The sequence below is a fragment of the Capra hircus genome, chromosome 16 (genome assembly GCF_001704415.2).
Source record: "Capra hircus breed San Clemente chromosome 16, ASM170441v1, whole genome shotgun sequence".
Classification (NCBI taxonomy): domain Eukaryota; kingdom Metazoa; phylum Chordata; class Mammalia; order Artiodactyla; family Bovidae; genus Capra; species Capra hircus.
Genome location: NC_030823.1, coordinates 54,154,373 through 54,181,264, shown reverse-complemented (window position 1 = coordinate 54,181,264; position 26,892 = coordinate 54,154,373). Strand labels below are relative to the sequence as shown.

The following is a 26,892-nucleotide window of genomic DNA, read 5'->3' as shown; positions in this document are numbered from 1 at the left end:
CTCCTTTTGAATCTCCACTCCTTGATCCATTACTACTTTGTTTTAGTGCTCCTCCTACTGTTCTGATCATTTCTTCTGCAGATCTTTTAGTTGGACTTTCTCTTCCTGCATCGACTCTTAAATGTTAGTGATCTCTCAAAACTCTACTATTAACCCACCCCTCCCACATGTTCTCTCAAAGAAATTTCAGCCAGTTATCATTGCTTCACACTGATGACCCTCAAACCTTTACCTCCAGTTGTTAAAACTTCTCTCACAATATAAGACGATTTCTAATCACTGAAAAATAGCTGTACTTCAATGTTCCACAGTGAGCTCAAATCCATCACTATCTGAAACTGAATGTATCATACCCCCAGCCCACACCCACTCTTCCCAGGTATTCCTATCTTGTTTGCTGGCATCAACATCATCCAGTCACCTAGCCTAGAAACCTAGATTTAATCTACGATTCTTTCTCTTCCCTTCTCTTCTTTCTGCTGCCTCTGACATCCAATTCAGCTATAAGCCTTGTTGCTTTTACCGCAGGAATATTCTCACATCTCTTCTGCCCCTCGTTCCCCATATGCTGAGGCAGCCATTTTGACACACCTGCAACGAATGAACTTTGTCAAAAGAGCTGCATCAAAAATAAAGTTGGAGCCCAAGTCAGCTCTCTTGCTAAGACTAGAAAATGATGAACCTCCAATACTTCGTACAGGACTTTCAGATCCTGGCAGTGAACGTCTCCAAACATTTTGCTGATTAATAACAAGTCAAAATTGGGATCATTTAGTTTGCCATTTACTTCTAAATGTATCAGTTGTCTAATTATGTTATTTTCCGTAAGTAAATGGTTCTTCCCTTACATTGCACATATACACAACTTTCAAACCTCATGAGCCCTAAATTTTCACTGGATCAAAAAATACCTTTCCAAGACTTGAATGGCATGGAGTAATAATATGTCAGACAAAATGCATGGTAAGTCTATTAAATAGCAACTACATTGTATACCACAAAGCAGATTAATACTATGGAAATAATATTCTGCGACTCCAAGGCTAAGATATAACAGGCATTGCAACTTCCACCTTAGTTCCCTGGACTGATGTCTGGGGAGAGCTCACCACTGTACCACACTGACACCCAAGCAGCACTAGTGGGAGGCCTATGTGGAGAGAAAGTGAAGTATCTTGACCAACTGCCAGCATCATTTGGGCAGCTATTATGAATCAACCCCTTGGAAGCTTCCTCAAGCTTTCAGCCCCATCAATGTCATCTTCGAATAACTAAATCCCTCAAATAATATCTGACTCTCCATAACAAACATGAAGCCACAACTGACCATACAAGCCTAATTCATGACCCACAGAAACCATGAGATAATAAATGTTTTCTGAGTGAAAAAAAAAAAAAGGACTCTACTTCCAACTACATGTAAAAATTTAAATGGTTCAAAGACACATCATTAATGGGGGAAAAAAGAAAAAAAAAGAAACCTGACAGGGAATTCCCTGGCAGTTCAGTGGTTAGGACTCTGAACTTCTATGGCAGGCAGTCCAGGTTCAATCCCTAGTCAGAGAACTAAGGTCCCACAAGACACAGCGCACAGCGAAAAAAAAAAAGAAGAAAGAAACTGACAAATTCGACTTCACAAAAATTAATCTTTCATTTCTCAAAAGACATTGTTCAGAAAGTGAAAAGGCAAACTACAGAGTGGGAGAAAATATCTGTAAAACACATCCAACAAAGGACCTCTGTGTGTGTTAAGTCGCTTCAGTCATGTCCAATTCTTGGCAACCCAATGGACTATACAGCCTGCTAGGCTCTTCTGTCCATGGGGATTTTCCAGTCAAAAATATTGGAGTAGGTTGGCATTTCCTCCTCCAGGTAAAGGACCTTTACCAGTGTATTTAAGAAAGCTTAAAAATCAACAAGAAGACAAATAACCCAATGTTAGGAAGGACAACAGATTTGAATAGAGTCTTGACAAGAAGGATAAACAGATGGCAAAGATGATATAAAGAAACTTTCTTTTAATAAACCCTATCACTTTCACTTTCGTATAAGCAGATAATATAATGGTTGAAAGTAAAGATCCATCATTTAGCTCTGGTTTCTATAAAAAGTACTGAGCACAGAGCCAAATGAAGTATGACTCTCACGAGATTGGTTAGCAACTTTCAGCAGGATTCATGCAGTAAACAAAGCAGGTAACTGCTAGCGTTTCAAAAAAGTGAATGGTAAGTGATAAAGCAACAACAATAAACAAACCAAAACTGAATCATGTCAAATGAGGAGCAGGACATGACATTAACCACTGAAATTCTAAAAACACTTAGGAGAATTTGAAACTTCTCATTGAACACTTCAAACGTGCAAGACAGCAAACTTAAGCTGTCAAATTTAAATAACTGTTTAAGTTGCACTTAGGAGTACACAACCAAGGAACCAAATGGACCAAATTCTCTTCTGCATCTAGTAGAATCTAGTCTAAAAGTAGCAGAGACTACAAAGAAACACCACTCCTCCCCCTACTGCTTAGAGAGATGCACACGCACACGCGCGTGCACACACACACACACACACACACACATCTGTGAGGATACAAGTAAAGCAGCTATGTAAAGTGAAGAAACTGAGTAAGTTTCATTTCTTACCCTCTTCTGCTTCATCCTCCTGGGGTGACAATGGGCCCCCTCCACTAGTAGGAGTGACTGGATCCTCCTTCTCAGACTCTCGCTGTAGACTCACCACCTCATATATTGCATCCCCAGCATTGGTATGGCCTTTCCCCTCAGACTGAGAAAGATATAAAAACGTATTTAAACATTAGAAATCTGAAGGAAACACTGAAAAATGGTGTATTTCAATGGTCATTAAAAAGAGCTAAAATGAAGAAGAGCAGCATGTCATGCTTGATCTACAGCATGTCTGAAGTTGACAAAAATCTTTCAAGTGCAATGTTGACATTACATTCTAAATGTATGGTTCTTTCAGTATTATTTTAACCAATACAATAAAACCTATTAACCATCTGAAAAAAATCTCAATTTCTTTTATCAGAAAAACCTAAGACACCACACATTCCAGGGCAGACAGATAGGCAAGTGATGCTGGATTCTTAGGGTTGACTACCTTGCTCTGAGATAAAGAGATACCAGCTATATCCATCAACTAATTCATGGAAGTAGGTAGTTTTCACCTTACAAATGGCTTACATTCTAAATGTCCTTTTTTTAAGGAGGAAAATTTCCAAGGCAATCACTAATTAACCAACTTAGCATGGCCTACAAAGTCCTAGATAAACTGAACCTTGCCTCTCTCATGAGCCTCATCTCATATTCAAAGACTGTTCCAATACTATTCTTCAGCCACTCTGGCCTTGTTTCAGTTCTGAGAACTTTTTCTTTTTTCACCCGCCCAAGGCCTTGGGATATCTTTTTCTCTCTGACAATACAGCTTTTCCTCCTACTCTTTGCTAACTACCATCAATACTGGATCCTTATTTCTTAATGTTACTTCTATTGTTCACTGGCTTTGTCGAGTCCACTATTTGAGACCCCATGCACTGCTGATGCCAGGCTTCCCTGTCCTACACTATCTCCCTAAGTTTTCTCAAACTCACGTCCATTGAGTTAGTGATGCCATCCAACAGTCTCATCCTCTGTCACCTCCTTCTCCTCCTGCCCTCAATGTTACTTCTACAAAGAATCTAAATTCCCGTTTTCGGTTCTCATCATAACTTTTCCTTCTCTCTCAATGCATTTACTATAACTACACATTATATTTTTATTATATTTGTTTAGTGGCTATCTCATCCACAACAGAGGAAGTATCATATGGGCAGAGATCATGTTGACTTTCAATCAGAAACAATATGGTACCTGACACATAGTAAGTATTCAAAAATATCTGTGGAATCAATGATTAGACTAATGGTAAAACATGACTTTTAAAGTCAAATAGACCTGAGTCTGAATTCAAATTTCACTACAAGTTAAGAGTGTGGTCTTGGACAAAATACTTTGCTGAGGCACAGTACCTCTTATCAATAAAACCAAAATAGACCATCTCATTTATTATGGAGATTAAATATAATAATACTTAGAACATAAACTTAGAGTGTGACACATTTTTATTGCTATTGTTATCTTAGTTTTTACACCATTTTACTACACTCTAAAGAACACAAAATAAGAATAGTACAGGCATATAGAGAGGTATAATCATCTCAAATACCTACCTGTACTGTAATTCATTTAAATTACAAAAACATAACTACTTTAATTATTCATTCTTTTCAAGAATTTCTTCTGAACAATAAATCAAATTTCAGGCCCATTTTCAAGCCATTTAGCAAATAATAAAAGGTAAAAATGTCCACTGCATTAAACATGGAAAAAAAAAGAAGACAGCCATGAAAAATTATGTGGTTAGGTTTAAATCGAACATTTTTTTTTTGTAATTCTACTATATTCAGGAAACAAAGATCTCAATCCCTAAAGCAACAACCAAAGTAATTATATAAAGAAATACAATAAAAATGAAATACTAGAAAACAAGATGGCAAAGGAGTAGGTACTCTCTCCATAGATACATCAGGAATACACCTTCAGACACAGAAGTGCATGCAGAATACCAGCTGAGAGCGGACAGGAGTAGCTGAGCAGCAGAGAAGAAGATATAGAATCACGCAAAACTCGGAAGGATGGAGGAACTAGAAGGAAAAACAGGAGTGTTACAAGGACTGGACCTACCCTTGGTGGGTGGGAAAGTGAAGCAGGGGTCCGATCCCCACATCAAGGCAGTTGTCTGAGTCAGAGGAGAAACATTTAAGGCTGAGAGTGAAATAGCTGATCTGTGGCAGCCTAAATGGAATGAGAATCAGACGGTCCTTGCTGCAGCCATATATACCCCAGACAGGGATGCAGGTCCTCTAGAAGGGGCAGCAGCTGGGAGCTGGAGCTTAGGGATTGCGGAGCAATCACAGGGCGAGGGCTCATCTTGACTGTGGAGAATTGGACCAAGGGGATGTGAGGGAGGAGACTGTGGTGGGAAATGCCCGTGGAGGAAAGCCAGGCAGCCATGGAAGCAAGGCCATACTGCTGAGTCAAGCATAGTGCATGGAGTCATCACCATAGCCTCTCTCTCCCCATAGGCCAGCATCAGCAGCAGAACAATACAGAGCCTGGCCCATCAAGTGCCTGACGCACCAAACTACAGGGTAGGACCCCAGCCAGGGGGCGACTCTCTATATGCCTGACACACTGAACAACAGAAAAGGACCCCAGGCACAGGAACCCTCTAACTGCCTGAATGGGTGGAGCTACGGAGAAAGACTAGCCAAAGAGGCCTTCTGATCATCAGCTACCAGAGGCTCCAAAAAAACTCTGATAGGGCCAAAACTCCTGCAGCTGAGGCAGTCCGTGTCCCTGCACACTTAGTGCCACCAGGGTCCCCACGACCTGAACAGCTGCGCCACCTTCACACTCAACCCTCACTGGGGCACAGCTGCCACAGGCAAAAAAAAAAAAAAAAAAAGTCTTCCATCTATGCATGTGGGATGTCTTCTGCTGTGTCCGACTCTTTGCAACCCTGCAGACTGTGGCCTCCCAGGCTTCTCTGTCAGGGAGGTTCTCCAGGCAATAATACTGGAGTGTACTGGTCAATAATGATAGCCATACCCTTCTAGAGAACTATATTTCCTGCTGCCCTAGCCGTCAACTACCCTGATTCTGATCCTAAACAATGGAGCTGGAGAAATCAACCTTTTTGTTGTCAGACTACACTACAAAGCTACACTCATCAAGACAGTATGGTACTGGCACAAACACAGAAATGTAGACCAATGGAACAAGATAGAAAGCCCAGAAATAAACCCAAGCACCTATGGGTATCTTATTTTTGACAAAGGAGGCAAGAATATACAATGGGGCAAAGACAGCCTCTTCAACAAATGGTGCTGGGAAAATTGGACAGCTACATGAAAAAGAATGAAATTAGACCACTTCCTAACACCATACACAAAGATAAACTAGAAACGGACTGAAGACCTAAATGTGAGACAAGAAACTATAAAACTCTTAGAGGAAAACATAGGCAGAATACTCAATGAAATAAATCAAACCAAGATCCTCTATGACCCACCTCCTAGAGTAATGGAAATAAAAACAAAAGTAAACAAGTAGGACCTGATTAAACTTAAAAGCTTATGCACAGCAAAGGAAATTATAAGCAAGGTGAAAAAACAACATTCAGAATAGAAGAAAATAATAGCAAATGAAACAATGACAGGGAATTAATTTTCAAAATATACAAGCAGTTCATACACCTCAATACCAGAAAAACAAACAACCCAATCAATAAGTGGGGAAAAGATGTAAACAGACATTTCTCTAAAGAAGAAATGTGACCTTTGTTAGACATTTGCCAACAAACACATGAAAAGACACTCAACATTGCTCATTGTTAGAGAAATGCAAATCAAAACTACGATGAGGTATTACTTCACACCAGTCAGAATGGCCATCATCAAAAAGTGTACAAACAGTAAATGCTGGAGAGTGTGTAGAGAAAAGGGAATGCTCTTGCACTGTTGGTGGGAATGTAAATTGATATAGCCACTATGGAAGACTGTATAGAGATTCCTTAAAAAACTAGGACTAAAACCACCAGAGGACTAAAACCACCATATGACCCAGCAATCCCACTCCTTGGCATATACCCTGAGAAAATCAAAACTGGAAAAGGCACATGTATCTCATTGTTCATTGCAGCACTATTTACAATAGCTAGAACATGGAAGCAACCTAGATGTCCATCGACAGATGAATGGATAAAGAAGTAGTGGTACACATACACAATGGAATATTACCCAGCCATAAAAAAGGAAATCGTGTGAGTCAGTTCTAATAGGTGGATGAACCTAGAGCCTATTATAGAGTGAAGTGAATCAGAAAGAGAAAGAGAAATATCATATACTAACACATATATATATACAGAAACTAGAAAACTGGTACGAAAGAATTTATTTGCAGGGCAGCAATGGAGAAACAGATATAGAGAACAGATTCATGGACATGGGGAGAGGGGAGGAGAGGGTGAGATGTAGGAAGAGAGTAACATAGAAGCTTACATTACTATATATAAAATAGATAGCCAAGGGGAATTTTCTGTATGTTTCAGGAAACTCAAATAGGGGCTCTGTATCAACCTAGAGGGGTGGGATGGGGAGGAAGATGGGAGGGAGGTTGAAAAGGGAGAGGATATATGTATACCTATAGGTAATTTATGTTGAGCTTTGACAGAAAACAACAAAATTCTGTAAAGCAACTATCGTTCAGTTAAAAAATAATTAAAAGAAAAAGAAAATACTAATCAAACATTCAAATAATCCGAAAGATGGCAGCAAAGGAGAAACAAAGAAATGTAAAAAACAAACTAGCAGAGAATAAATAATAAAATGGTAAACTTATATGTAAACATATCAATAGTTATGCTAAACATAAATTGCCTAAATGTAACAATTTAAAAACATAATTCTCAGGTTATGTTGAAAACAAGACACAATTATAATCTGTTTACCAAAAAAGGCACTTTAAATACAGTGACAGGAAAAGTTGAAAGTATAATGAGGTTAGAAGATATACCATGAAAACACCTATCAAAAGAAAGCAGAAGTGAAGTGAAGTCGCTCAATTGTGCCCGACTCTTTGCGACCCCATGGACAGTGGCCTGCACCAAGCTCCTCCGTCCATGGGATTTTCCAGGCAAGAGTACTGGAGTGGACTGCCATTTCCTTCTCCAGGGAATCTTCCCGACCCAGGGATCGAACCCAGGTCTCCCGCATTGGAGACAGACACTTTACCATCTGAGCCAACAGGGTAGTGTCCTTTATCGGAGAAGGCGATGGCACCCCTCTCCAGTACTCTTGCCTGGAAAATCCCATGGACGGAGGAGCCTGGTAGGCTGCAGTCCATGGAGTCGCGAAGAGTCGGACACGAATGAGCAACTTCACTTTCACTTTTCACTTTCCTGCATTGGAGAAGGAAATAGCAACCCACTTCAGTGTTCTTGCCTGGAGAATCCCAGGGACAGGGGAGCCTGGTGGGCTGCCTTCTATGGGGTCGCACAGAGTCGGACACAACTGAAGCGACTTAGCAGCAGCAGCAGCAGCAACAAGAATATATAAGAATCTTATAAACATATGTAGCTAACAACAGGCTCTCAAATATATGAAGCAAAAAATTCACAGAAATGAAGAGAGATGGACAAATCCACATTTACAACTGGAAACATCAACACTCCTCTCACAGAAATGAAAAGAAGTATATGAAAATTTAGCTATGTTTAGAAGAACTGTACATCATCAACAATAGGATCTGATATTATACATCACTCCATTCAATAACAGAAGAATACACATTCTTTTCAAATGCACATGGAACATTCACCAAAACAAATCATGCCCTGGGTTATAAAACAAACTTTAAGAAATTTTTTTACACTTAACTAAATAATGTTTAGTGACCATAATATAATCAAACTAAAAATCAACACCAGAAATATGTCTGAAAAATCCCGAGATACTTAGAAATAACACACTGCTAAACACTCCATGGGTCAAAGAGGAAAACTCAAAGAAGAAAATATTTTGAACTGAACAAAAATGAAAATACAACAAGTGAAAATTAGTGGGATACATCTACAATTTAGAGATATAAATCTATCTATTTCAAATGAGCCATCCAAAAATCAATAATCTAAATGTGCGCCTTAAGAAACGAGGAAAAGAAGTGCAAAATAAAGCAAACAGAAGTAAAATAATAATAATAAGGATAACAGCACAAATCAATAAAACTGGGGACACAAAAAATTTAAAATCAATGGAATCTAAAGGTAGTTTCTTTACAAAGATCAATAAATTGATAAACCTCTAGCTAAATTCATAAAACAAAAAAGAAAGAAGATACAAATTATCAATACCAGGAACAAAAGCATGGGTATCACTACATACTTCATGAAATCAAATGGATAATAAATAAATACAGCAAAGAGTCCTATGCATATTAACTATACAATGTAGAAAAATGCACCAAATTTAAGCTATACACCATAATAAATCACTGCAAATGGTGACTGCAGCCATGAAGTTAAAAGATGCTTACTCCTTGGAAGGAAAGTTATGACCAACCTAGATAGCATATTCAACAGCAGAGACATTACTTTGCCAACTAAGGTCCGTCTAGTCAAGGCTATCGTTTTTCCAGTGGTCATGTATGGATGTAAGACTTGGACTGTGAAGAAAGCTGAGTGCCGAAGAATTGATGCTTTTGAACTGTGGTGTTGGAGAAGACTCTTCAGAGTTCCCTGGAGTGCAAGGAGATCCAACCAGTCCATTCTAAAGGAGATCCGTACTGGGTGTTCTTTGGAAGGAATGATGCTAAAGCTGAAATTCCTGTACTTTGGCCACCTCATGCGAAGAGTTGACTCATTAGAAAACACTCTGATGCTGGGAGGGGTTGGGGGCAGAAGGAGAAGGGGACGACAGAGGATGAGATGGCTGAATGGCATCACCAATTCGATGGACGTGAGTTTGAGTGAACTCTGGAAGTTGGTGATGGACAGGGAGGCCTGGGGTGCTGCAGCTCATGGGGTCGAAAAGGATAGGACACGACTGAGCGACTGAACTGAACTGATATATTGCAAAACAGCTACCACAATAACATCCTTCACATGACATAGTCTTGGTAATTTACAAACAGATTGTATTCTTTCAGTAGAAGTATAGTTGATTTATATGTTTCACATATACAGTAAAGTGATTCAGTTTTATGCATATATATGAGTGCATATACATGTATACATGTGGTATATACATGTATACATATTCTTTTTCGAATTCTTTTCCATTATAGCTTATTAAAAAATATTGAATATAGTTCCCCATGCTATACAGTGAACTGAAGTGAAAGTCACTCAGTTGAGGCTGACTCTTTGCAACTCCATGGACTATAGAGTCCATGGGATTCTCCAGGCCAGAATACTGGAGTGGGTAGACTTTCCCTTCTCCAGGGGATCTTCCCAACACCGGGATCAAAGCCAAGTCTCTTGCATTGTAGGCGGATTCTTTACCAGCTGAGACACAAGGGAAGCCAGTGCTATACAGTAGTTCTTTGCTTTTTATCTAATTTATATGTAGTACAATCAGCTAATCACAAATTCCCAACTGATCCCTCCCCTAACTTATCATACTTTCAGTTCAGTTCAGTCGCTCAGTTGTGTCCGACTCTATGATACCCCATGAACTGCAGCACACCAGGCCACCCTGTCCATCACCAATTCTTGGAATTCACTCAAACTCACATCCATTGAGTCGGTGATGCCATCCAGCCATCTCATCCTCTGTCGTCCCCTTCTCCTCCTGCCCCCAATTCCTCCCAGCATCAGAGTCTTTTCCAATGAGTCAGCTCTTCGCATGAGGTGGCCAAAGTACTGGAGATTCAGCTTTAGCATCATTCATCCCAAAGAACACCAAGGACCGATCTCCTTTCGAATGGACTGGTTAGATCTCCTTGCACTCCAAGGGATTCTCAAGAGTCTTCTCCAACACCACAGTTGAAAAGCATCATTTCTTCAGCGCTCAGCTTTCTTTATAGTCCAACTCTCACATCCATACGTGACTGCTAGAAACACCATAGCCTTGACTAGATGGACCTTTGTTGACAAAGTAATGTCTCTGCTTTTCAATATGCTATCTAGGTTGGTCATAACTTTCCTTCCAAGGAGTAAGCGTCTTTTAACTTCATGGCTGCAATCACCATCAATAGTGATTTTGGAGCCCAAAAAATTAAAGTCTGACACTGTTTCCACTGTTTCCCCATCTATTTCCCTTGAAGTAATGGGACCAGATGCCATGATCTTCGTTTTCTGAATGTTGAGCTTTAAGCCAACTTTTTCACTCTCCTTTTTCACTTTCATCAAGAGGCTCTTTAGTTCTTCTTCACTTTCTGCCATAAGGGTGGTGTCATCTACATATCTGAAGTTACTGATATTTCTCCCGGCAACTTTGATTCCAGCTTGTACTTCCTCCAACCCAGCGTTTCTCATGATGTACTCTGCATAGAAGTTAAATAAGCAGGGTGACAATATACAGCCTTGACGTACTCCTTTGCCGATTTGGAACCAGTCTGTTGTTCCATGTCCAGTTCTAAATATTGCTTCCTGACCTGCATATAGGTTTCTCAAGAGGCTGGTGAGGTGGTCTGGTATTCCCATCTCTCTCAGAATTTTCCACAGTTTATTGTGATCCACACAGTCAAAGGCTTTGGCATAGTCAATAAAGCAGAAATAGATGTTTTTCTGGAACTCTCTTGCTTTTTCGATGATCCAGTGGATGCTGGCAATTTGATCTCTGGTTCCTCTGCCTTTTAGAAAACCAGCTTGAAAATCTGGAAGATCACAGTTCACATATTGCTGAAGCCTGGCTTGGAGAATTTTGAGCATTACTTTAATAGCGTGTGAGATGAGTGCAATTGTGCGGTAGTTTGAGCATTCCTTGGCATTGCCTTTCTTTGGGATTGGAATGAAAACTGACCTTTTCCAGTCCTGTGGCCACTGCTGAGTTTTTCACATTTGCTGGCATATTGAGTGCAGCACTTTCACAGCATCATCTTTCAGGATTTTAAATAGCTCAATTGGAATTCCATCACCTCCACTAGCTTTGTTCGTAGTGATGCTTTCTAAGGCCCACTTGACTTCACATTCCAGGATGTCTGGCTCTAGGTAAGTGATCACACCATCGTGATTATCTGGGTCATGAAGATCTTTTTTGTACAATTCTTCTGTTTATTCTTGCCACCTCTTCTTAAAGTATCTTCTGCTTCTGTTAGGTGCATACCATTTCTGGTATGGGTTGCTCCTCTCGGCCATGGGGAGGAAGCCGAGAGGAGCAACCCCACGTCCAAGGAGCAGTGGCTGTGCAGGTGCAGGAGGGCCGAGAGGAGCTACTCCATGTTCAAGGTCAGGAGGGGCGGTTTTGAGGAGATACTCCTCATCCAAGGTAAGGAGCAGGGGCTGTGCTTTGCTGGAGCAGCCGTGAAGAGATACCCCACATCCAATGTAAGACAAACCCAAGTAAGACAGTAAGTGTTGCTAGAGGGCATCAGAGGGCAGACACACTGAAACCATAATCACAGAAAACTAGTCCATCTAATCACATGGACCGTAGACTAGCCTAACTCAATGAAACTAAGCCATGCCATGTGGGGCCACCCAAGATGGACGGGTCATGGTGGAGAGGTCTTACAGAATGTGGTCCACTGGAGAAGGGAATGGCAAAACACTTCAGTATTCTTGCCTTGAGAACCCCATGAACAGTATGAAAAGGCAAAATGATACGATACTGAAAGAGGAACTCCTCAGGTCGGTAGGTGCCCAATATGCTACTGGAGATCAGTGGAGAAATAACTCCAGAAAGAATGAAGGGATGGAGCCAAAGCAAAAACAATACCCAGCTGTGGATGTGACTGGTGATAAAAGCAAGGTCTGATGCTGTAAAGAGCAATATTGCATAGGAACCTGGAATGTCAGGTCCATGAATCAAGGCAAATTGGAAGTGGTTAAACAGGAGATGGCAAGAGTGAATGTCGACATTCTAGGAATCAGCAAACTAAAATGGGCTGGAATGGGTGAATTTAACTCAGATGACCATTATATCTACTACTGCGGGCAGGAATCCCTCAGAAGAAATGGAGTAGCCATCATGGTCAACAAGAGAGTCCAAAATGCAGTACTCGGATACAATCAAAAAAATGACAGAATGATCTCTGTTCGTTTCCAAGGCAAACCATTCAATATCACAGTAATCCAAGTCTATGCCCCAACCAGTAACGTGAAGAAGCTGACATTGAACGGTTCTTTGAAGACCTACAAGACCTTCTAGAACTAACACCCAAAAAAGATGTCCTTTTCATTATAGGGGACTGGAATGCAAAAGTAGGAAGTCAAGAAACACCTGGAGTAACAGGCAAATTTGGCCTTGGAATACAGAATGAAGCAGGGCAAAGACTAATAGAGTTTTGTCAAGAGAACGCACTGGTCATAGCAAACACCCTCTTCCAACAACACAAGTCTCTACACATAGACATCACCAGATGGTCAACACCGAAATCAGATTGATTATATTCTTTGCAGCCAAAGATGGAGACGCTCTATACAGTCAGCAAAAACAAGACCGGGAGCTGACTGTGGCTCAGATCATGAACTCCTTATTGCCAAATTCAGACTCAAATTGAAGAAAGTAGAGAAAACCACTAGACCATTCATGTATGACCTAAATCAAATTCCTTATGATTATACAGTGGAAGTGAGAAATAGATTTAAGGGACTAGATCTGATAGACAGAGTGCCTGATGAACTATGGAATGAGGTTCGTGACATTGTACAGGAGACAGAGATCAAGACCATCCCCATGGAAAAGAAATGCAAAAAAGCAAAATGGTTGTCTAGGGAGGCCTTACAAATAGCTGGGAAAAGAAGAGAAGGGAAAAGCAAAGGAGAAAAGGAAAGATATAAGCATCTGAATGCAGAGTTCCAAAGAATAGCAAGAAGAGATAAGAAAGGCTTCCTCGGCGATCAATGCAAAGAAATAGAGGAAAGCAACAGAATGGGAAAGACTAGAGATCTCTTCAAGAAAATTAGAGATACCAAGGGAATATTTCATGCTCGATCATATTTTAAATAGGTTTAAATCAACATGCATCTTCAAAAGGGAAACTTCCTCTTATGCTTTTTAACTGATAAAAAAGGCTTTGCCTCCAAGTGAAAAGAATGTTAAGGCACCTGAAAGGAAAGAAAAGATTTGGGAGGAGGGCAAAAAATAGTTATTTTAACATTAAACCTGTTTTTAGCCCAGAGCCCAAAACAAGCCTAAAGGAGGCCTGAGCTACGAAAAGATTTAAGAAAGTGCAGCTACTTCCACCTCCAGCCTGGATAATGCTCTCCTAGAGAATAAAGAAGAGATGGCTCCCTTCCTTTTAATAAGGGTCAAGCCACAGGAGCTTCTGAGAGCTATGATGAACTCTTGTCATGCCCTAAAATCTACCCTTTTCTTCAGGCAAGCCTCCAGTAAAAACACAAAACAGAATGGTGGCCTCTGGAGAATAGCTTATCAAGAGAAAAGCTTTTCCTCTCTCCTTAACAGTGATCTCCAGTCTTATCTCTTGGACATTATGACTCTGCTTCTCATTTCTCTATAACTTCCCCTTGTAGGCCGGCAAAATTTACCACCCCAAAATGTCTCTTTGGAATTTAGATTATTTAGAGTTGGAAGCAATCGAGGCCCAAGAGACTCAGGAAAAAGCTTTGACCTTCCCCCTCACTGCTTAAATTTAGATAGCAGGCCTGTTCCTGGAACAGAGCTACAACAACCTGCAAAGGATATAGGCTCGGTGGGATGGGGAAACTTAGTAGGGCCTAGAGATTAGAGTCCCCTCTGTCCCGTTGTCACTGCGTAGGCCAGCAAACATCTGTTTACCAAACATTTGCTTTCCCAGATCCATATGAACTACCTTTTTTTCCAAAAACACTCTGCCCAACATACTCTTTTGTCTTCAACTGAAGATGGTATTTAAGTTGAGGGATTCGACTATTTTGGTGAATTACTCAGTTTTCCTGGGTCTCTCCAATGTATGTGCTGTGCTAAGTTGCTTAGTCGTGTCCAACTCTTTGTAACCCTATAGACTGTAGCCCACCAGGCTCCTCTGTCCATGGGATTCTCCAAGCAAGAATACTGAGGTGGGTTGCAATGCCCTCCTCCAGAGGATCTTTACAGTGCAGGGATCAAACCCACATCTTTTATGTCTCCTGCATTGGCAGGCAAGTTCTTTACCACTAACAACACCTGGGAAGCCTTGATGTACATGTGCTATTAAACTTTTTATTTTCTTCCTTTAATGTATCTCGTCACTTTAATTCTTATTAAGAATTACCATCTAGTCAAAAATACGGTTTTTCCAGTAGTCAAGTATGGATATGAGAGTTGGACTAAAAAAAGCTGAGCACTGAAGAATTGATGCTTTTGAACTGTGATATTGGAAAAGACTCTTGAGAGTCCCTTAGACTGCAAGGAGCTCAAACCAGTCAATCCTAAAGGAAATAAGACCAGAATGTTCATTGAAAAGACTGATGCTGAAGCTGAAGCTCCAACACTTTGGCCACCTGATTCAAAGAGTTGACTCATTGGAAAAGCCCCTGATGCTGGGAAAGACTGAAGGCAGGAGGAGAAGGGGGCAACAGAGTGTGAGATGGTTGGATGGCATCACCCACTTGATGGACATGAGTGTGAGCAAACTTCAGGAGACGGCAAAGGACAGGGAAGACTGGAGTGGCTTCAATCCATGGGGTCTCAAAGAGTCGGACATGAGCCAACAACAAAGCAGAATCACAGGAGATGGTTCTTGGACATGAGTCCGTCTTCTCCCCAGTTGCCAGTCCTCTTATTAAAGCAATCTTTCCTCTCCCAACAATGAGTATTGGCTATTGAGAGGCAAGCAGCTAAACATGAGTTCAGTAACAAACGTAAGGATTACTATTTTGAGCTAAGGGCAAGCAAAACTCAGCAGATTCTTGAAAGCTCTTCTATCTCTCCCTCAATTGCCTAAATTTACATAAGAAAGGGAGAAAGCTACTAAGAGAGATATCCTTTTACCTAAGAAACTTATCTGCATAACAGGACTACCTGTTATTTTTTTTTTAATTCCCCAAATATCTCCTCCCACTTCCTGTGAATGACCTTCCTCCTCTTTGCATTCCCAGATCCCTCCCCTTTCCCTGGCTCAGGATTGAATATAAGCTTCAATTACCAGCTGCCTTTTGAGTCTTCATATCTTTCTGGGGCTCCCACAAGCACATAGTTAAATTTTCCTCCTATTAATCTGTCTTATATTTATTTACGCATTAGGCCAGCCAAAGAATGTAAAAGGGAAGAAGAGAAATTCTGTCCACCGTTAAAATATTCCTTCTCTGCTGTGATCACAGAACGTGACTCACATAGATACTCAAAGGGGCTTCTTTTAACCACGACTTTCATTCTACTGCTATGGTCCCTCCCTTTTCTAAACCCCACAGAATTCTGTACATTATTTTTATCTAGTTTTTATCACAACCCTCCAAGTAAAATGGCAATTTTTATATATTTCCTTATTAATAGAAGGTGACACAAAGTTCCTTTGGGGATAAGGTTGTCATTTGAAATATCTTATTCTCACTGTGCCACTAGAATAGATATTATAAATTAACTTTGAATTAACTTGACTACAACAGCCATGGAATTATTTGTACTAAAAACTGTTTATATTCACTAATCCAAATGCCACAGAATTTTAGAAAAAAAATTCACTAATACTACTAACCCACATTATTAGTTTATAATAAGAAACTTCCAGACATAAAGGGACTCCCAATAGGTTTTAGGGTTTTTTTTTTTTAACTATTTACTGAGGAAAGGGTTTATCTGTCACAGTTATTTCATATAAAAATTCAAAACATTTCATGTACTAAATCCAAAATATATGATATACCTACATCTCTATACCTGAATAAGTGACCCCTTCTCAATCAAATGTAAATTTCACTATGTCATTTAAGGCCAGGTGCTCCAAAAACTAAGCATAACTTCATGTGTTATTATTATTAGAGTTTAAAAATCTCCATAATAATCAGCAACCCATTTTTTCCAGAAAATTTGTTCTTCATAATAAACAGATGTGCTTACAGAAATCTCAGTTTAAATTATTTAAACCTGACTAATTCTACAACATATGTTTTGTATTTCAAGAAATGTCAAGCTACATTAAAATATGTTGTACTGGCCTCAAAATGTTCTGCATTTCCTGAATCAACCTAATGTAAATAACATTTCTTAAGATTACCTTCAAAATGAATATAAATATTTCTTTCTTCATAACACTATTTTTTCTCTATAATTGCCTCCAATTGCTCTTTATAGTTTATCATAAATCTACAAATGAAGAAGGACTTAAGAACCACCCCCTACACATTTTCAGTGCTGCTGACTCAGCTGACCATTTGAGAACTGAGGTCTATTTTACAATAATTTCACCTAATCAGCTATTTTTCTTGAAACTATCTTATTTATAAATATTCCTAACTTATGAAATAAAAGATTACTGAATTCACTGAAGTGCTTTTTCCAAGCTCCTATCTCCATATGCTTCCACACTTTTATCACTAATATAACTTTACTGTTTTCAATTTTTACTAAATTTTGATACCAGCGCAAAGTAGAAAATATTTTTATGAAGGACAACACAGCTAAGAATGTTGCACACCGTGACTGGCAACAAAATCAATTATCTCAGTCCAGAGAAAATAATTTCATTTCAACATTTCAAACAACTATTATTTTAAGAGCAATGCCATAGTCTTAAGTGCAAGAATATTATCTATACCTTAAGAAAGTATATTTGACTATGAAATAAGCAAAATTTCCTTATTTAAATATCAATTAGGTTGCTAGTTCACCATCATACCCTTGTCACATTATTCTCAAGTGAGAAGCCTTTTGTTTTTATCTATTAAATTTTCAACACACTAAAAGAATTTAAATCTTTAGATAAGAGGATCACTTACTCCTCACTAACAGGCCACTTGGTAACATGGCCTTGGTAACGTGTGATTTCTTAAACTCCACACAGATGAAAGACAAGGGAGAGGTGCTAGTACTTAATAAAAAGAACCCAAGTCACGGTGCTTACCACTTGCTTCACAACTGACATTACTTTTTAAATACATTGCAAAAGAGTACATATATAGTGAAGGAGTCTCTCCTCTCTGGCTTATAATATCAAAACTTAAAACACAAATTTTTCATACCTGAAAACACTAATTTTTCAGACCTTAAAAACACCAATTTTTAAGACCTTGATAACAGGAAAGATTGAAGGCAGGAGGAGAAGGAGACAACAAGAGGATGAGATGGTTGGATGGCATCACCAAATGAATGGACTGGAGTTTGAGCAAACTCCAGAAAATAGTGAAGGACAGGGAAATCTCATGTGCTGCAGTTCATGGGGTCACAAAGAGTCAGACATGACTTAGTGACTGAGCAACAACAACAACAACAAATTTTCAGAATAAATTCTTTAAACTCAACTAATAATTCAAGTTTTCGATGAAGGCCTATAATAAACAATCTATTCTCATTTCAGTACCCAGAATGAAAACCTGCTTTATTCAATTGTATTTTCTTTGATGTAGTCTCATAGTAAGATACACTCTATAGCACAATGCAAACCAAACCTGAAAGTAAATGGTAACAGCTGAATGTCTTATAGTACTTCAGGGAAAATAGGACCAGCAGAACATAAAATTATTCAATGATTTTAGCAAGTATAAAACAAAACAAAAACAGTACTACAAAGGTTATATTCTGATAACCTTCTTATGAAAGAATCCTGCCAATAAACACTTTATGGATGATGGAATGCACAGCATTTATTTTTAGTAATAAGAAAAAAAGAAAAAATAATTCATCAAATTACTTCTTAAGCAATTTATTAATGTAGAGGTAGGAAATGCTGGACTGGAAGAAACACAAGCTGGAATCGAGATTGCCGGGAGAAATATTAATAACCTCAGCTATGCAGATGACACCACCCATATGGCAGAAAGTGAAGAGGAACTAAAAAGCCTTGATGAAAGTGAAAAAGGCGAGTGAGAAAGTTGGCTTAAAGCTCAACATTCAGAAAACAAAGATCATGGCATCCAGTCCCATCACTTCATGGCAAATAGATGGGGAAACAGTGGAAACAGTGTCAGACTTTATTTTGGGGGGTTCCAAAATCACTGTAGATGGTGATTGCAGCCATGAAATTAAAAGACGCTTACTCCTTGGAAGAAAAGTTATGACCAACCTGCAGAGCATATTCAAAAGCAGAGACATTACTTTGCCGACTAAGGTCCGCCTAGTCAAGGCTATGATTCTTCCAGTAGTCATGTATGGATGTGAGAGTTGGACTGTGAAGAAGGCTGAGAGCTGAAGAATTGATGCTTTTGAAGTATGGTGTTGGAGAAGACTCTTGAGAGTCCTTGGACTGCAAGGAGATCCAACCAGTCCATTCTGAAGGAGATCAACCCTGGGATTTCTTTGGAAGGAATGATGCTGAAGCTGAAACTCCAGTACTTCGGCCACCTCATGCGAAGAGTTGAGTCATTGGAAAAGACTCTGATGCTGGGAGGGATTGGGGGCAGGAGGAGAAGGGGACGACAGAGGATGAGATGGCTGGATGGCATCACGGACTCAATGGACTTGAGTCTGAGTGAACTCCGGGAGTTGGTGATGGACAGGGAGGCCTGGCATGCTGCAATTCATGGGGTCACAAAGAGTCGGACACGACTGAGCTACTGAACTGAACTGAACTGAACTGAGGTGATGTCACCATAGTTTAAAGACATGAGTATCTTCAATTTATTATGAATTCTATTTGGGGGTATTTCAAAACTGCATTTAAGGGAATTCCCTGGCGGCCCAGTGGTTGGGACCCCCCAACATCTCACTGTTGAGGGCCTGGGTTCAATCCCTGGTTGGTGAACTAAATCCCATAGACCGCATGGTACAGCAAAAAAAAAAAAAAAAAAAGCAAACCAAGAGAAAAAAAAATTGTCATTAAAAAATCACTCTGAAATGACACAGTAATAAGCAGATAATATTGTAAGCATCAGCACCTTCCAAAATTCTCATTTTGCTTCCAGCTGTCTTGGAAGTCCTCCCATAAATGAATAATTATTTTTTTAAAAAAAGAAAACACCAAGTGATGAATAATTTCCATTTTAATGAGATATAATTGATATATAACATTGTGTAATCTGTATAATGTCTTGACTTGATATATTTGTATACTGCAATATGATTACTACTATAGCATTAGCCAACACCTCACATCGGTATCATTTCTTTCCTGTGGTGAGAATAATAATGATCTAATCCCTTAACAGCTTTTAAAATTTATAGTACAGTACAGCCAACCCTTAGTATCTATGTAAAGACTGGATTCAGGACCTCACTGTGGACACTGAAATCTACAAATGCTCACGTGCCTCAAATAAAATGATATGGTACAGTTGACCCTGCGTACCTGCAAGTTCTGCATCCACAGATTCAACCAACCAGGAACTGAACCATAGACTAATCCAAACACCAACTAAACACTGGTTGAATCCACCCTTGAGGAACCTATGGAAAAGGGCCCACTAGATTGTTGACTACAATCACTAAATTTTGTATTAGACCTCCAGAATGTTTTTTTATCTACTAACTTACTGTTTCTACATAATTTCTTAACTATAGCATTTCAGCAGAAAGAAATGAGTTCACTTTTACAGTATCTGCTATGTCATTCCTCTAAATGTTGGCAACAAAAGGTTTTTGGCACTTGCATCCATATTTTGATGAGATATTCACTCAGCAAAATCACTAGCAAAGGGATAGACTTCCAAATCTGGAAAAAAAAACAGAAAAAAGACTGAATTTTCTAAAAAAAAAAAAAAATTTTAGATCAAATTGCCAACATCCACTGGATCATGGAAAAAGCAAGAGAGTTCCAGAAAAACATCTATTTCTGCTTTATCAACTATGCCTAAGCCTTTGACTGTGTGGATCACAAAAAACTGTGGAAAATTCTTCAAGAGATGGGACCACCAGACCACCTGACCTGCCTCTTGAGAAACCTGTATGCAGGTCAGGAAGCAACAGTTAGAACTGGACATGAAACAACAGACTGGTTCCAAATAGGAAAAGGAGTACGTCAGGCTGTGTATGGTCAACCTGCTTATTTAACTTCTATGCAGGGTACATCATGAGAAACATTGGGCTGGAGGAAGCACAAGCTGGAGTCAAGATTGCTGGGAGAAATATCAACAACCTCAGATATGCAGATGACACCGCCCTTATGGCAGAAAGTGAAGAAGAACTAAAGAGCCTCTTGATGAAAGTGAAAAGAGAGTGAAAAAGTTGGCTTAAAGCTCAACATTCAGAAAACTAAGATCACAGCACCCGATCCCATCACTTCATGGGAAATAGATGGGGAAACAGTGGAAACAGTGTCAGACTTTATTTTTCTGGGCTCCAAAAACACTGCAGATGGTGACTGCAGCCATGAAATGAATAGACACTTGCTCCTTGAAAGGAAAGTTATGACCAACCTAGACAGCATATTCAAAAGCAGAGACATTACTTTGCCAAAAAAGGTCTGTCTAGTGGCTCAGAGGTTAAAGCGTCTGCCTCCAATGCGGGAGACCCAGGTTCGATCCCTGGGTTGGGAAGATCCCCTGGAGAAGGAAATGGTAACCCACTCCAGTATTCTTGCCTGGAGAATCCCATGGACAGAGGAGCCTGGCAGGCTGCAGTCCATCGGGTTGCAAAGAGTCAGACACGACTGAGCGACTTCACTTCTTCACAGTCAAAGCTATGGTTTTTCCAGTAGTCATGTATGGATGTGAGAGTTGGACTATAAAGAAAGCTGAGCACCGAAGAATTGATGCTTTTGAACTGTGGTGTTGGAGAAGACTCTTGAGAGTCCCTTGGACTGCAAGGAGATCCAACCAGTCCATCCTAAAGATCAGTCCTAGGTGCTCATTGGAAGGACTGATGTTGAAGCTGAAACTCCAATACTTTGGCCACCTGATGCGAAGAGCTGACTCATTGGAAAAGACCCTGATGCTGGGAAAGATTGAGGGCAGGAGAAGGGGACGACAGAGGATGAGATGGTTGCATGGCATCACTGGGAGTTGGTGACAGACAGGGAGGCCTGGCGTGCTGCGGTTCATGGGGTCACAAAAAGTCCGACTGGAGGACCGAACTGAACTGAATTTTCTAAAAATTTAAACTTTGTATTTAAAGTAAAGTAAAACGTATCGTAATACTTTGGATTTTTACCCAGCCTCTCTCTGTCCCCAGTTAAGGGGGTGAATTATGAAAACATCTTGTCTCCCACTCACTCCTCAATCAACTGCAGTCTGACTTCTGCCCCAGTACTCCTCTCAAGTCTTTCACGTTTTATAGTCTAAGATCTTTATCTCTTATCTACCAATCATATCCCAACCTGACCTCCCTGTAGTACCTAATGCTGCAGGCCTTCTCTCCTGCTGGAAACCATCTTCCCCCTTGCTTTTCCTGGCCTCACACTCTTGTGATTTTACCCCAAGATCTGTGCTTATCCTTCTACATTCACTTTGCTTAATCCTTTTCCTATGCCAATCTTTTAAATGTCTCTTTTTTCAACACTTGGTCTCGGGGTAATGTCACCTACTCCTATTCACAAGTCTCAAGCATTAGCCACTTTTAAAATGTTTATTTCCCAAGCGTAGGATACAAATATCTGACTGCTTGCTAAACCTAAACGTCCCTTTGAAATGTGAAATTCAGCATGTCTAAACCTCCGCTAGCTTTCCTCATGAGCCTGGAAACACTTCTCCTTGAAAGTCTATTTCAATCAAAACAATCAACAACCACCCAGTCACACGGAAGTAATCCTAGGTTTTGCTTTCCCTCAACCTCGCATCAAATCAAACACCAGATCGTGATTCTTACTTCCCTAAAGTTCCTCAAATTCATCTTTTCCACTACCCCACTGCAAAATACCAGACCAGATGAATCACAAGCTGGAATCAAGATCGCCAGAAGAAATATCAACACCTCAAATATGCAGATGATACCACCTGAATGGCAGAAAGCAAAGAACAACTAAAGAGCCTCTTGATGAAGGTGAAAGACAAAAGTGAAAAAGCTGGCTTAAAACTCAACATTCAAAAAACTAAGATCGTGGCATCCAGTCCTATCATTTCATGGCAAAGAGATGGCAGGAAAATGGAAACAATGGCAGATTTTATCTTCCTAGGCTCCAAAATCACTGTGGACAGTGACTGCAGCCATGAAAAAGATGCTTGCTCCTCGGAAGAAAAGTGACAACAAACCTAGACAGCGTATTAAAAAACAGAGACATCACTTTGCTGACAAAGGTCTATATAGCCAAAGCTATGGTTTTTCCAGTAGTCATATATGGATGTGAGAGATGGACCATAAAGAAGGTTGAGCACTGAAGAACTACTGTGCTGCTAGAGAAGACTCTTCAAGAGTCCTGTGGACAACAAGGAGCTCAAACTAGTCAATCCTAAAGGAAATCAACCCTGAATATTCACTGGAAGGACTGATGCTGAAGCTGAAGCTCCAGTACTTTAGTCTCCTGACGCAAAGAGCCAACTCACTGAAAAAGACCCTGATGCTGGGAAATACTGAGGGCAGGAGGAGAAGGGGGTAACAGAGGTTGAACGGCATCACCGACTCAGCGGACATGAACCTGGGCAAACTCCAGGACATAGTGAGAGACAGGAAGGCCTGGCGTGCTGCAATCCACGGGGTCGCAAAAAGGCAGACATGACTTAGTGACTGAACAACAATTATCCCCACTGCCATCGCCTTTCTTCAAGCATTCATCATTTCGTATCTTGGCCACAACAGCCTTCTTACTTCATATTCATTGCCTCCAGTGTCAATATCCTTTCCATTGCTGTCAGACTGAACTTTGCCAATTATAAACATATTGTCATTCAGAGCTTAAAATTCTCCCAACCTGAGGATAAAGTACTAAGCATAGCAATGACCTACCTATTCAGAATAATTACCCACCATGCCCACTGATGCTTCAGCAATATAGCAATATCTAATCTCCTAAAGATCTTCAACATATCATGTTGCATCAGAGCTGTATGAACTGACTCAACTATTGTTTCTGACTAAAATGCCTTTCTCTGTCTTACCACAATTCAAAATCCTGACCTTTCTACAAGAGTTAGTTATTCATTTATTGGTTAATTTATTCATTCATTTATTTTAGGCTTAAGATACAAAAGAGTCTGTCCAAAGAGAATACAGACTAGACACAAGACAAGAAGTATTAATTAATATTAATAACAATAATAGCTAACACTTATTGAGCATGTAACAGGTGATAAGCACTGTCCTAATGGGCCTCACATGAATTCATATTTAATCACCATGAGAACTATGATATTGTATATAATAAGAAATACATATTTTGGTCTTCATCCTGGCTCCTGATACAGCACCATAGCAATAAAGATGAAAGAAACAACTTTTGTTAAAATATTTGATTTTCATCCATTTTCTGAAATAGTTCCAGGGAATCCACTGTGTTCCAGTGGTTAAGACTCTATGCTTTCACTGCAGAGGGCGTGGGGTTGATCCCTGGTCAGAAAACTAAGATACCATATGCTGCAAGGTGCCACCAAAAGAAAAAAAAATCTTGAACCATGAAATAGTTCCGGAGCAATAAAGGTAAAATGAGCATTTTTTGTTATTTCTACTGAGCTTCTTTCAGCTACAGCTGAATTTATGTTCATGAGGTAACTTCTAGAAAGTCCCTAAGGACATGCAGGCTGGGAACAGCGCAGGTGGATGCCAGGGGAATCTATCACATTGATTTGAGGGTTGGAACTTTCAGCCCTGCTCCACCAGCCTGCATGGAGGGGAAACGGACTGGTGCCTGAGTTAATGGCTAACAGTCAATGATTTACTCAACTGTGCCTACAGAATGAAGCACCCAAAAAACCCCTAACTTAGCTGTTCAGAGAACTTCTAGGTTGGTAAACAAGTGGAGGTACTGAGAGGGTGGCAAGACTGTATATCCCTGATACCTTGCCCTATGCATCTCTGCTAGCTGGCTGTTCCAGAGTTGTATCCTTTTCTAATACCCTGGTAATCTATTAAGCAAACTGTTTTCCTGAGTTCTGTGAGTCATTCTAGCAAATCATCAAACCTGAGAGGGAGGTTGTGGGAACCTCCAAATTATAGCTGGTTGGTCAGAAACACAGGTGACAACCTGAACCTGCAGTTGGTATCTGAAGTAAGGAGGAGGGGAACAGTTTCATGGGACTGAGCCCTTAAACTGTGAGGTCCATGCTAACTCCAGGTAGTGTCATCACTGAACTGAAGGCCATCCAATTGGGGTCAAGTTGGAGAATTAATTGGTATAGGAAAAACACCCACCCATCCAGTATCAGAAATGAAGTGGTGGGAACAGCAGGAAAGGAAACAGAGTTTTCTTTACACAAATCTGAGGTGGTATAATGAAAATCCCCACTTCGGAGATGAGGAGTATCTTGCCTAAGGCTAATATCTAGGAAATGGGGGGAAACTGGGATTCAATCCTAGGAACCTGACTCCAATCCAAGTTGACAAGTATGATTAGTGAGTGTCACTTCTGCACTGTGCATACACTTCTACTGTTACATGAGTCACCTAGTAGGATAATCTTTTCACCGTTACATTCTTCACTCTTTAAAGACAAGAGAACATGCATTATTCATTCACATATCCCCAACACTATCATGCTAAAGGTACTCAATAAAAAGTTAATTAACAAAGCACTGAAAATCATTTCTAAAACGAATCTCAGCAAACTAATTTTACTTATTATGATACAGGCCTTTGACCCTCTTAGTTTAGTAACACTTCATATCAAGCATGAATGCCTTCTTGATTTCTGGATCTTGACCCCTACTACAACCTAGCTGAAGGAGAGCATCTTATTAAACTCATTAACAATGAGGTCAATAAGACTGGTAAAAGTTACTAAGGTCTATTTCCTGGTAACAGGCAGCAAAGCTTCAAGACAGTGGAATAAGCATCCAACAGTAAAATATGGGATGTTCATTAGCAATAAAAAGGCTTTTAGAGCAAGAGATCTTTTTGGCAAACCATTTTCAAGTGACTCCATGTAAGCAGAGTGCTCTTCTCAGATAAGCATTATACAAAAAGATGCCTTAGCAGCTAAGAACCCGTTTTCTTAGAAAAGGAATCAGTCGCTGCACTTCAAGGTTTCCAATGTTACAAATCCTTACATTTTCTTATAACGTCTTCATATACCTAACGTCTATATACCTAATCTAATCAGTGATGTCAACAAAGATGATACAAAGAAAGACAAGTGATGTGACAAAATGATCAGTGCTCATACGGAAAATTTTTCAGGAAAAAAATACTAGTTTCAGTGTTACAGCTAGTATATTTTCCATTTCTCATAAACATTTCAGAAGGACAAGGTTTAGGGCAAATTGCTTAGGCTTAATTTCGGATCTGTCACCTAATAACAACCCTCCTGTGCCTAACAGTTTATCTAAAACATGGGGTTAATAAAGCTACTTACACCTCAACAGTGGAGGGCTACAGTCCATGGGGTCACAAAGAGTCAGACACAACTGAGCAACTAACACTACACTACATCTCAACAGAGTTGTACTGAGGAGGTACACCATGTAGGACACTCTCTTTAAATGATGGTTGCTATCATAACTATTTGTCATAGTAACAGTCGGGGAAGTTGCTATTGTTCTTTCCAACAAGAATGGAGAGATCCCCTTGAATGTTCAGAATACGGAGTAGAAAACACAGAAAAACCTCATCATAGAACTTAACACAGTTGACATTTATAGAATACTCCACCCAACAACTGCAGAATACATGTTCCTTACAAGTACTTTTGGAACATTCACCAAAATACGACATGTCTTGGGTAAGTAAGTCTCAACAACTTAAAAAGATTCAAATCTCAGAGTATGTTCTCTGCTCAAAATGAAATTAAAAATCAGATTAAGAAAGATATCTAAAAATTGTGCATGTATCTGGAAATTAAACAACGTATTTCTGAAGAACTCACGTGTCACAAAAGAAATAACATGGAAAATTAGAATATACATTTCAAATTTATGAGCGCACAAAAGATCAAGTTTTTATGGGTACAGCTAAAGCAGAAGTTAGAAGGAAATTATAATCTTAGAAATTAAAAGATTTTAGGGAAAAAATATTAGTAA

At 39.7% G+C, this 26,892-nt stretch overlaps 1 protein-coding gene across 2 annotated transcripts in view; it reads right to left on the bottom strand.

Annotated features, from left to right (window-relative positions):
* Positions 1–26,892, bottom strand: part of RABGAP1L (RAB GTPase activating protein 1 like) — a 719,827-nt gene that overhangs the window by 545,986 nt on the left and 146,949 nt on the right. For both annotated transcript variants that reach the window (XM_018060617.1, XM_018060618.1), the window contains exon 11: positions 2,643–2,784. In XM_018060617.1, the coding sequence (XP_017916106.1) occupies positions 2,643–2,784 (142 nt within the window). The remainder of the gene's footprint in view (positions 1–2,642; positions 2,785–26,892) is intronic.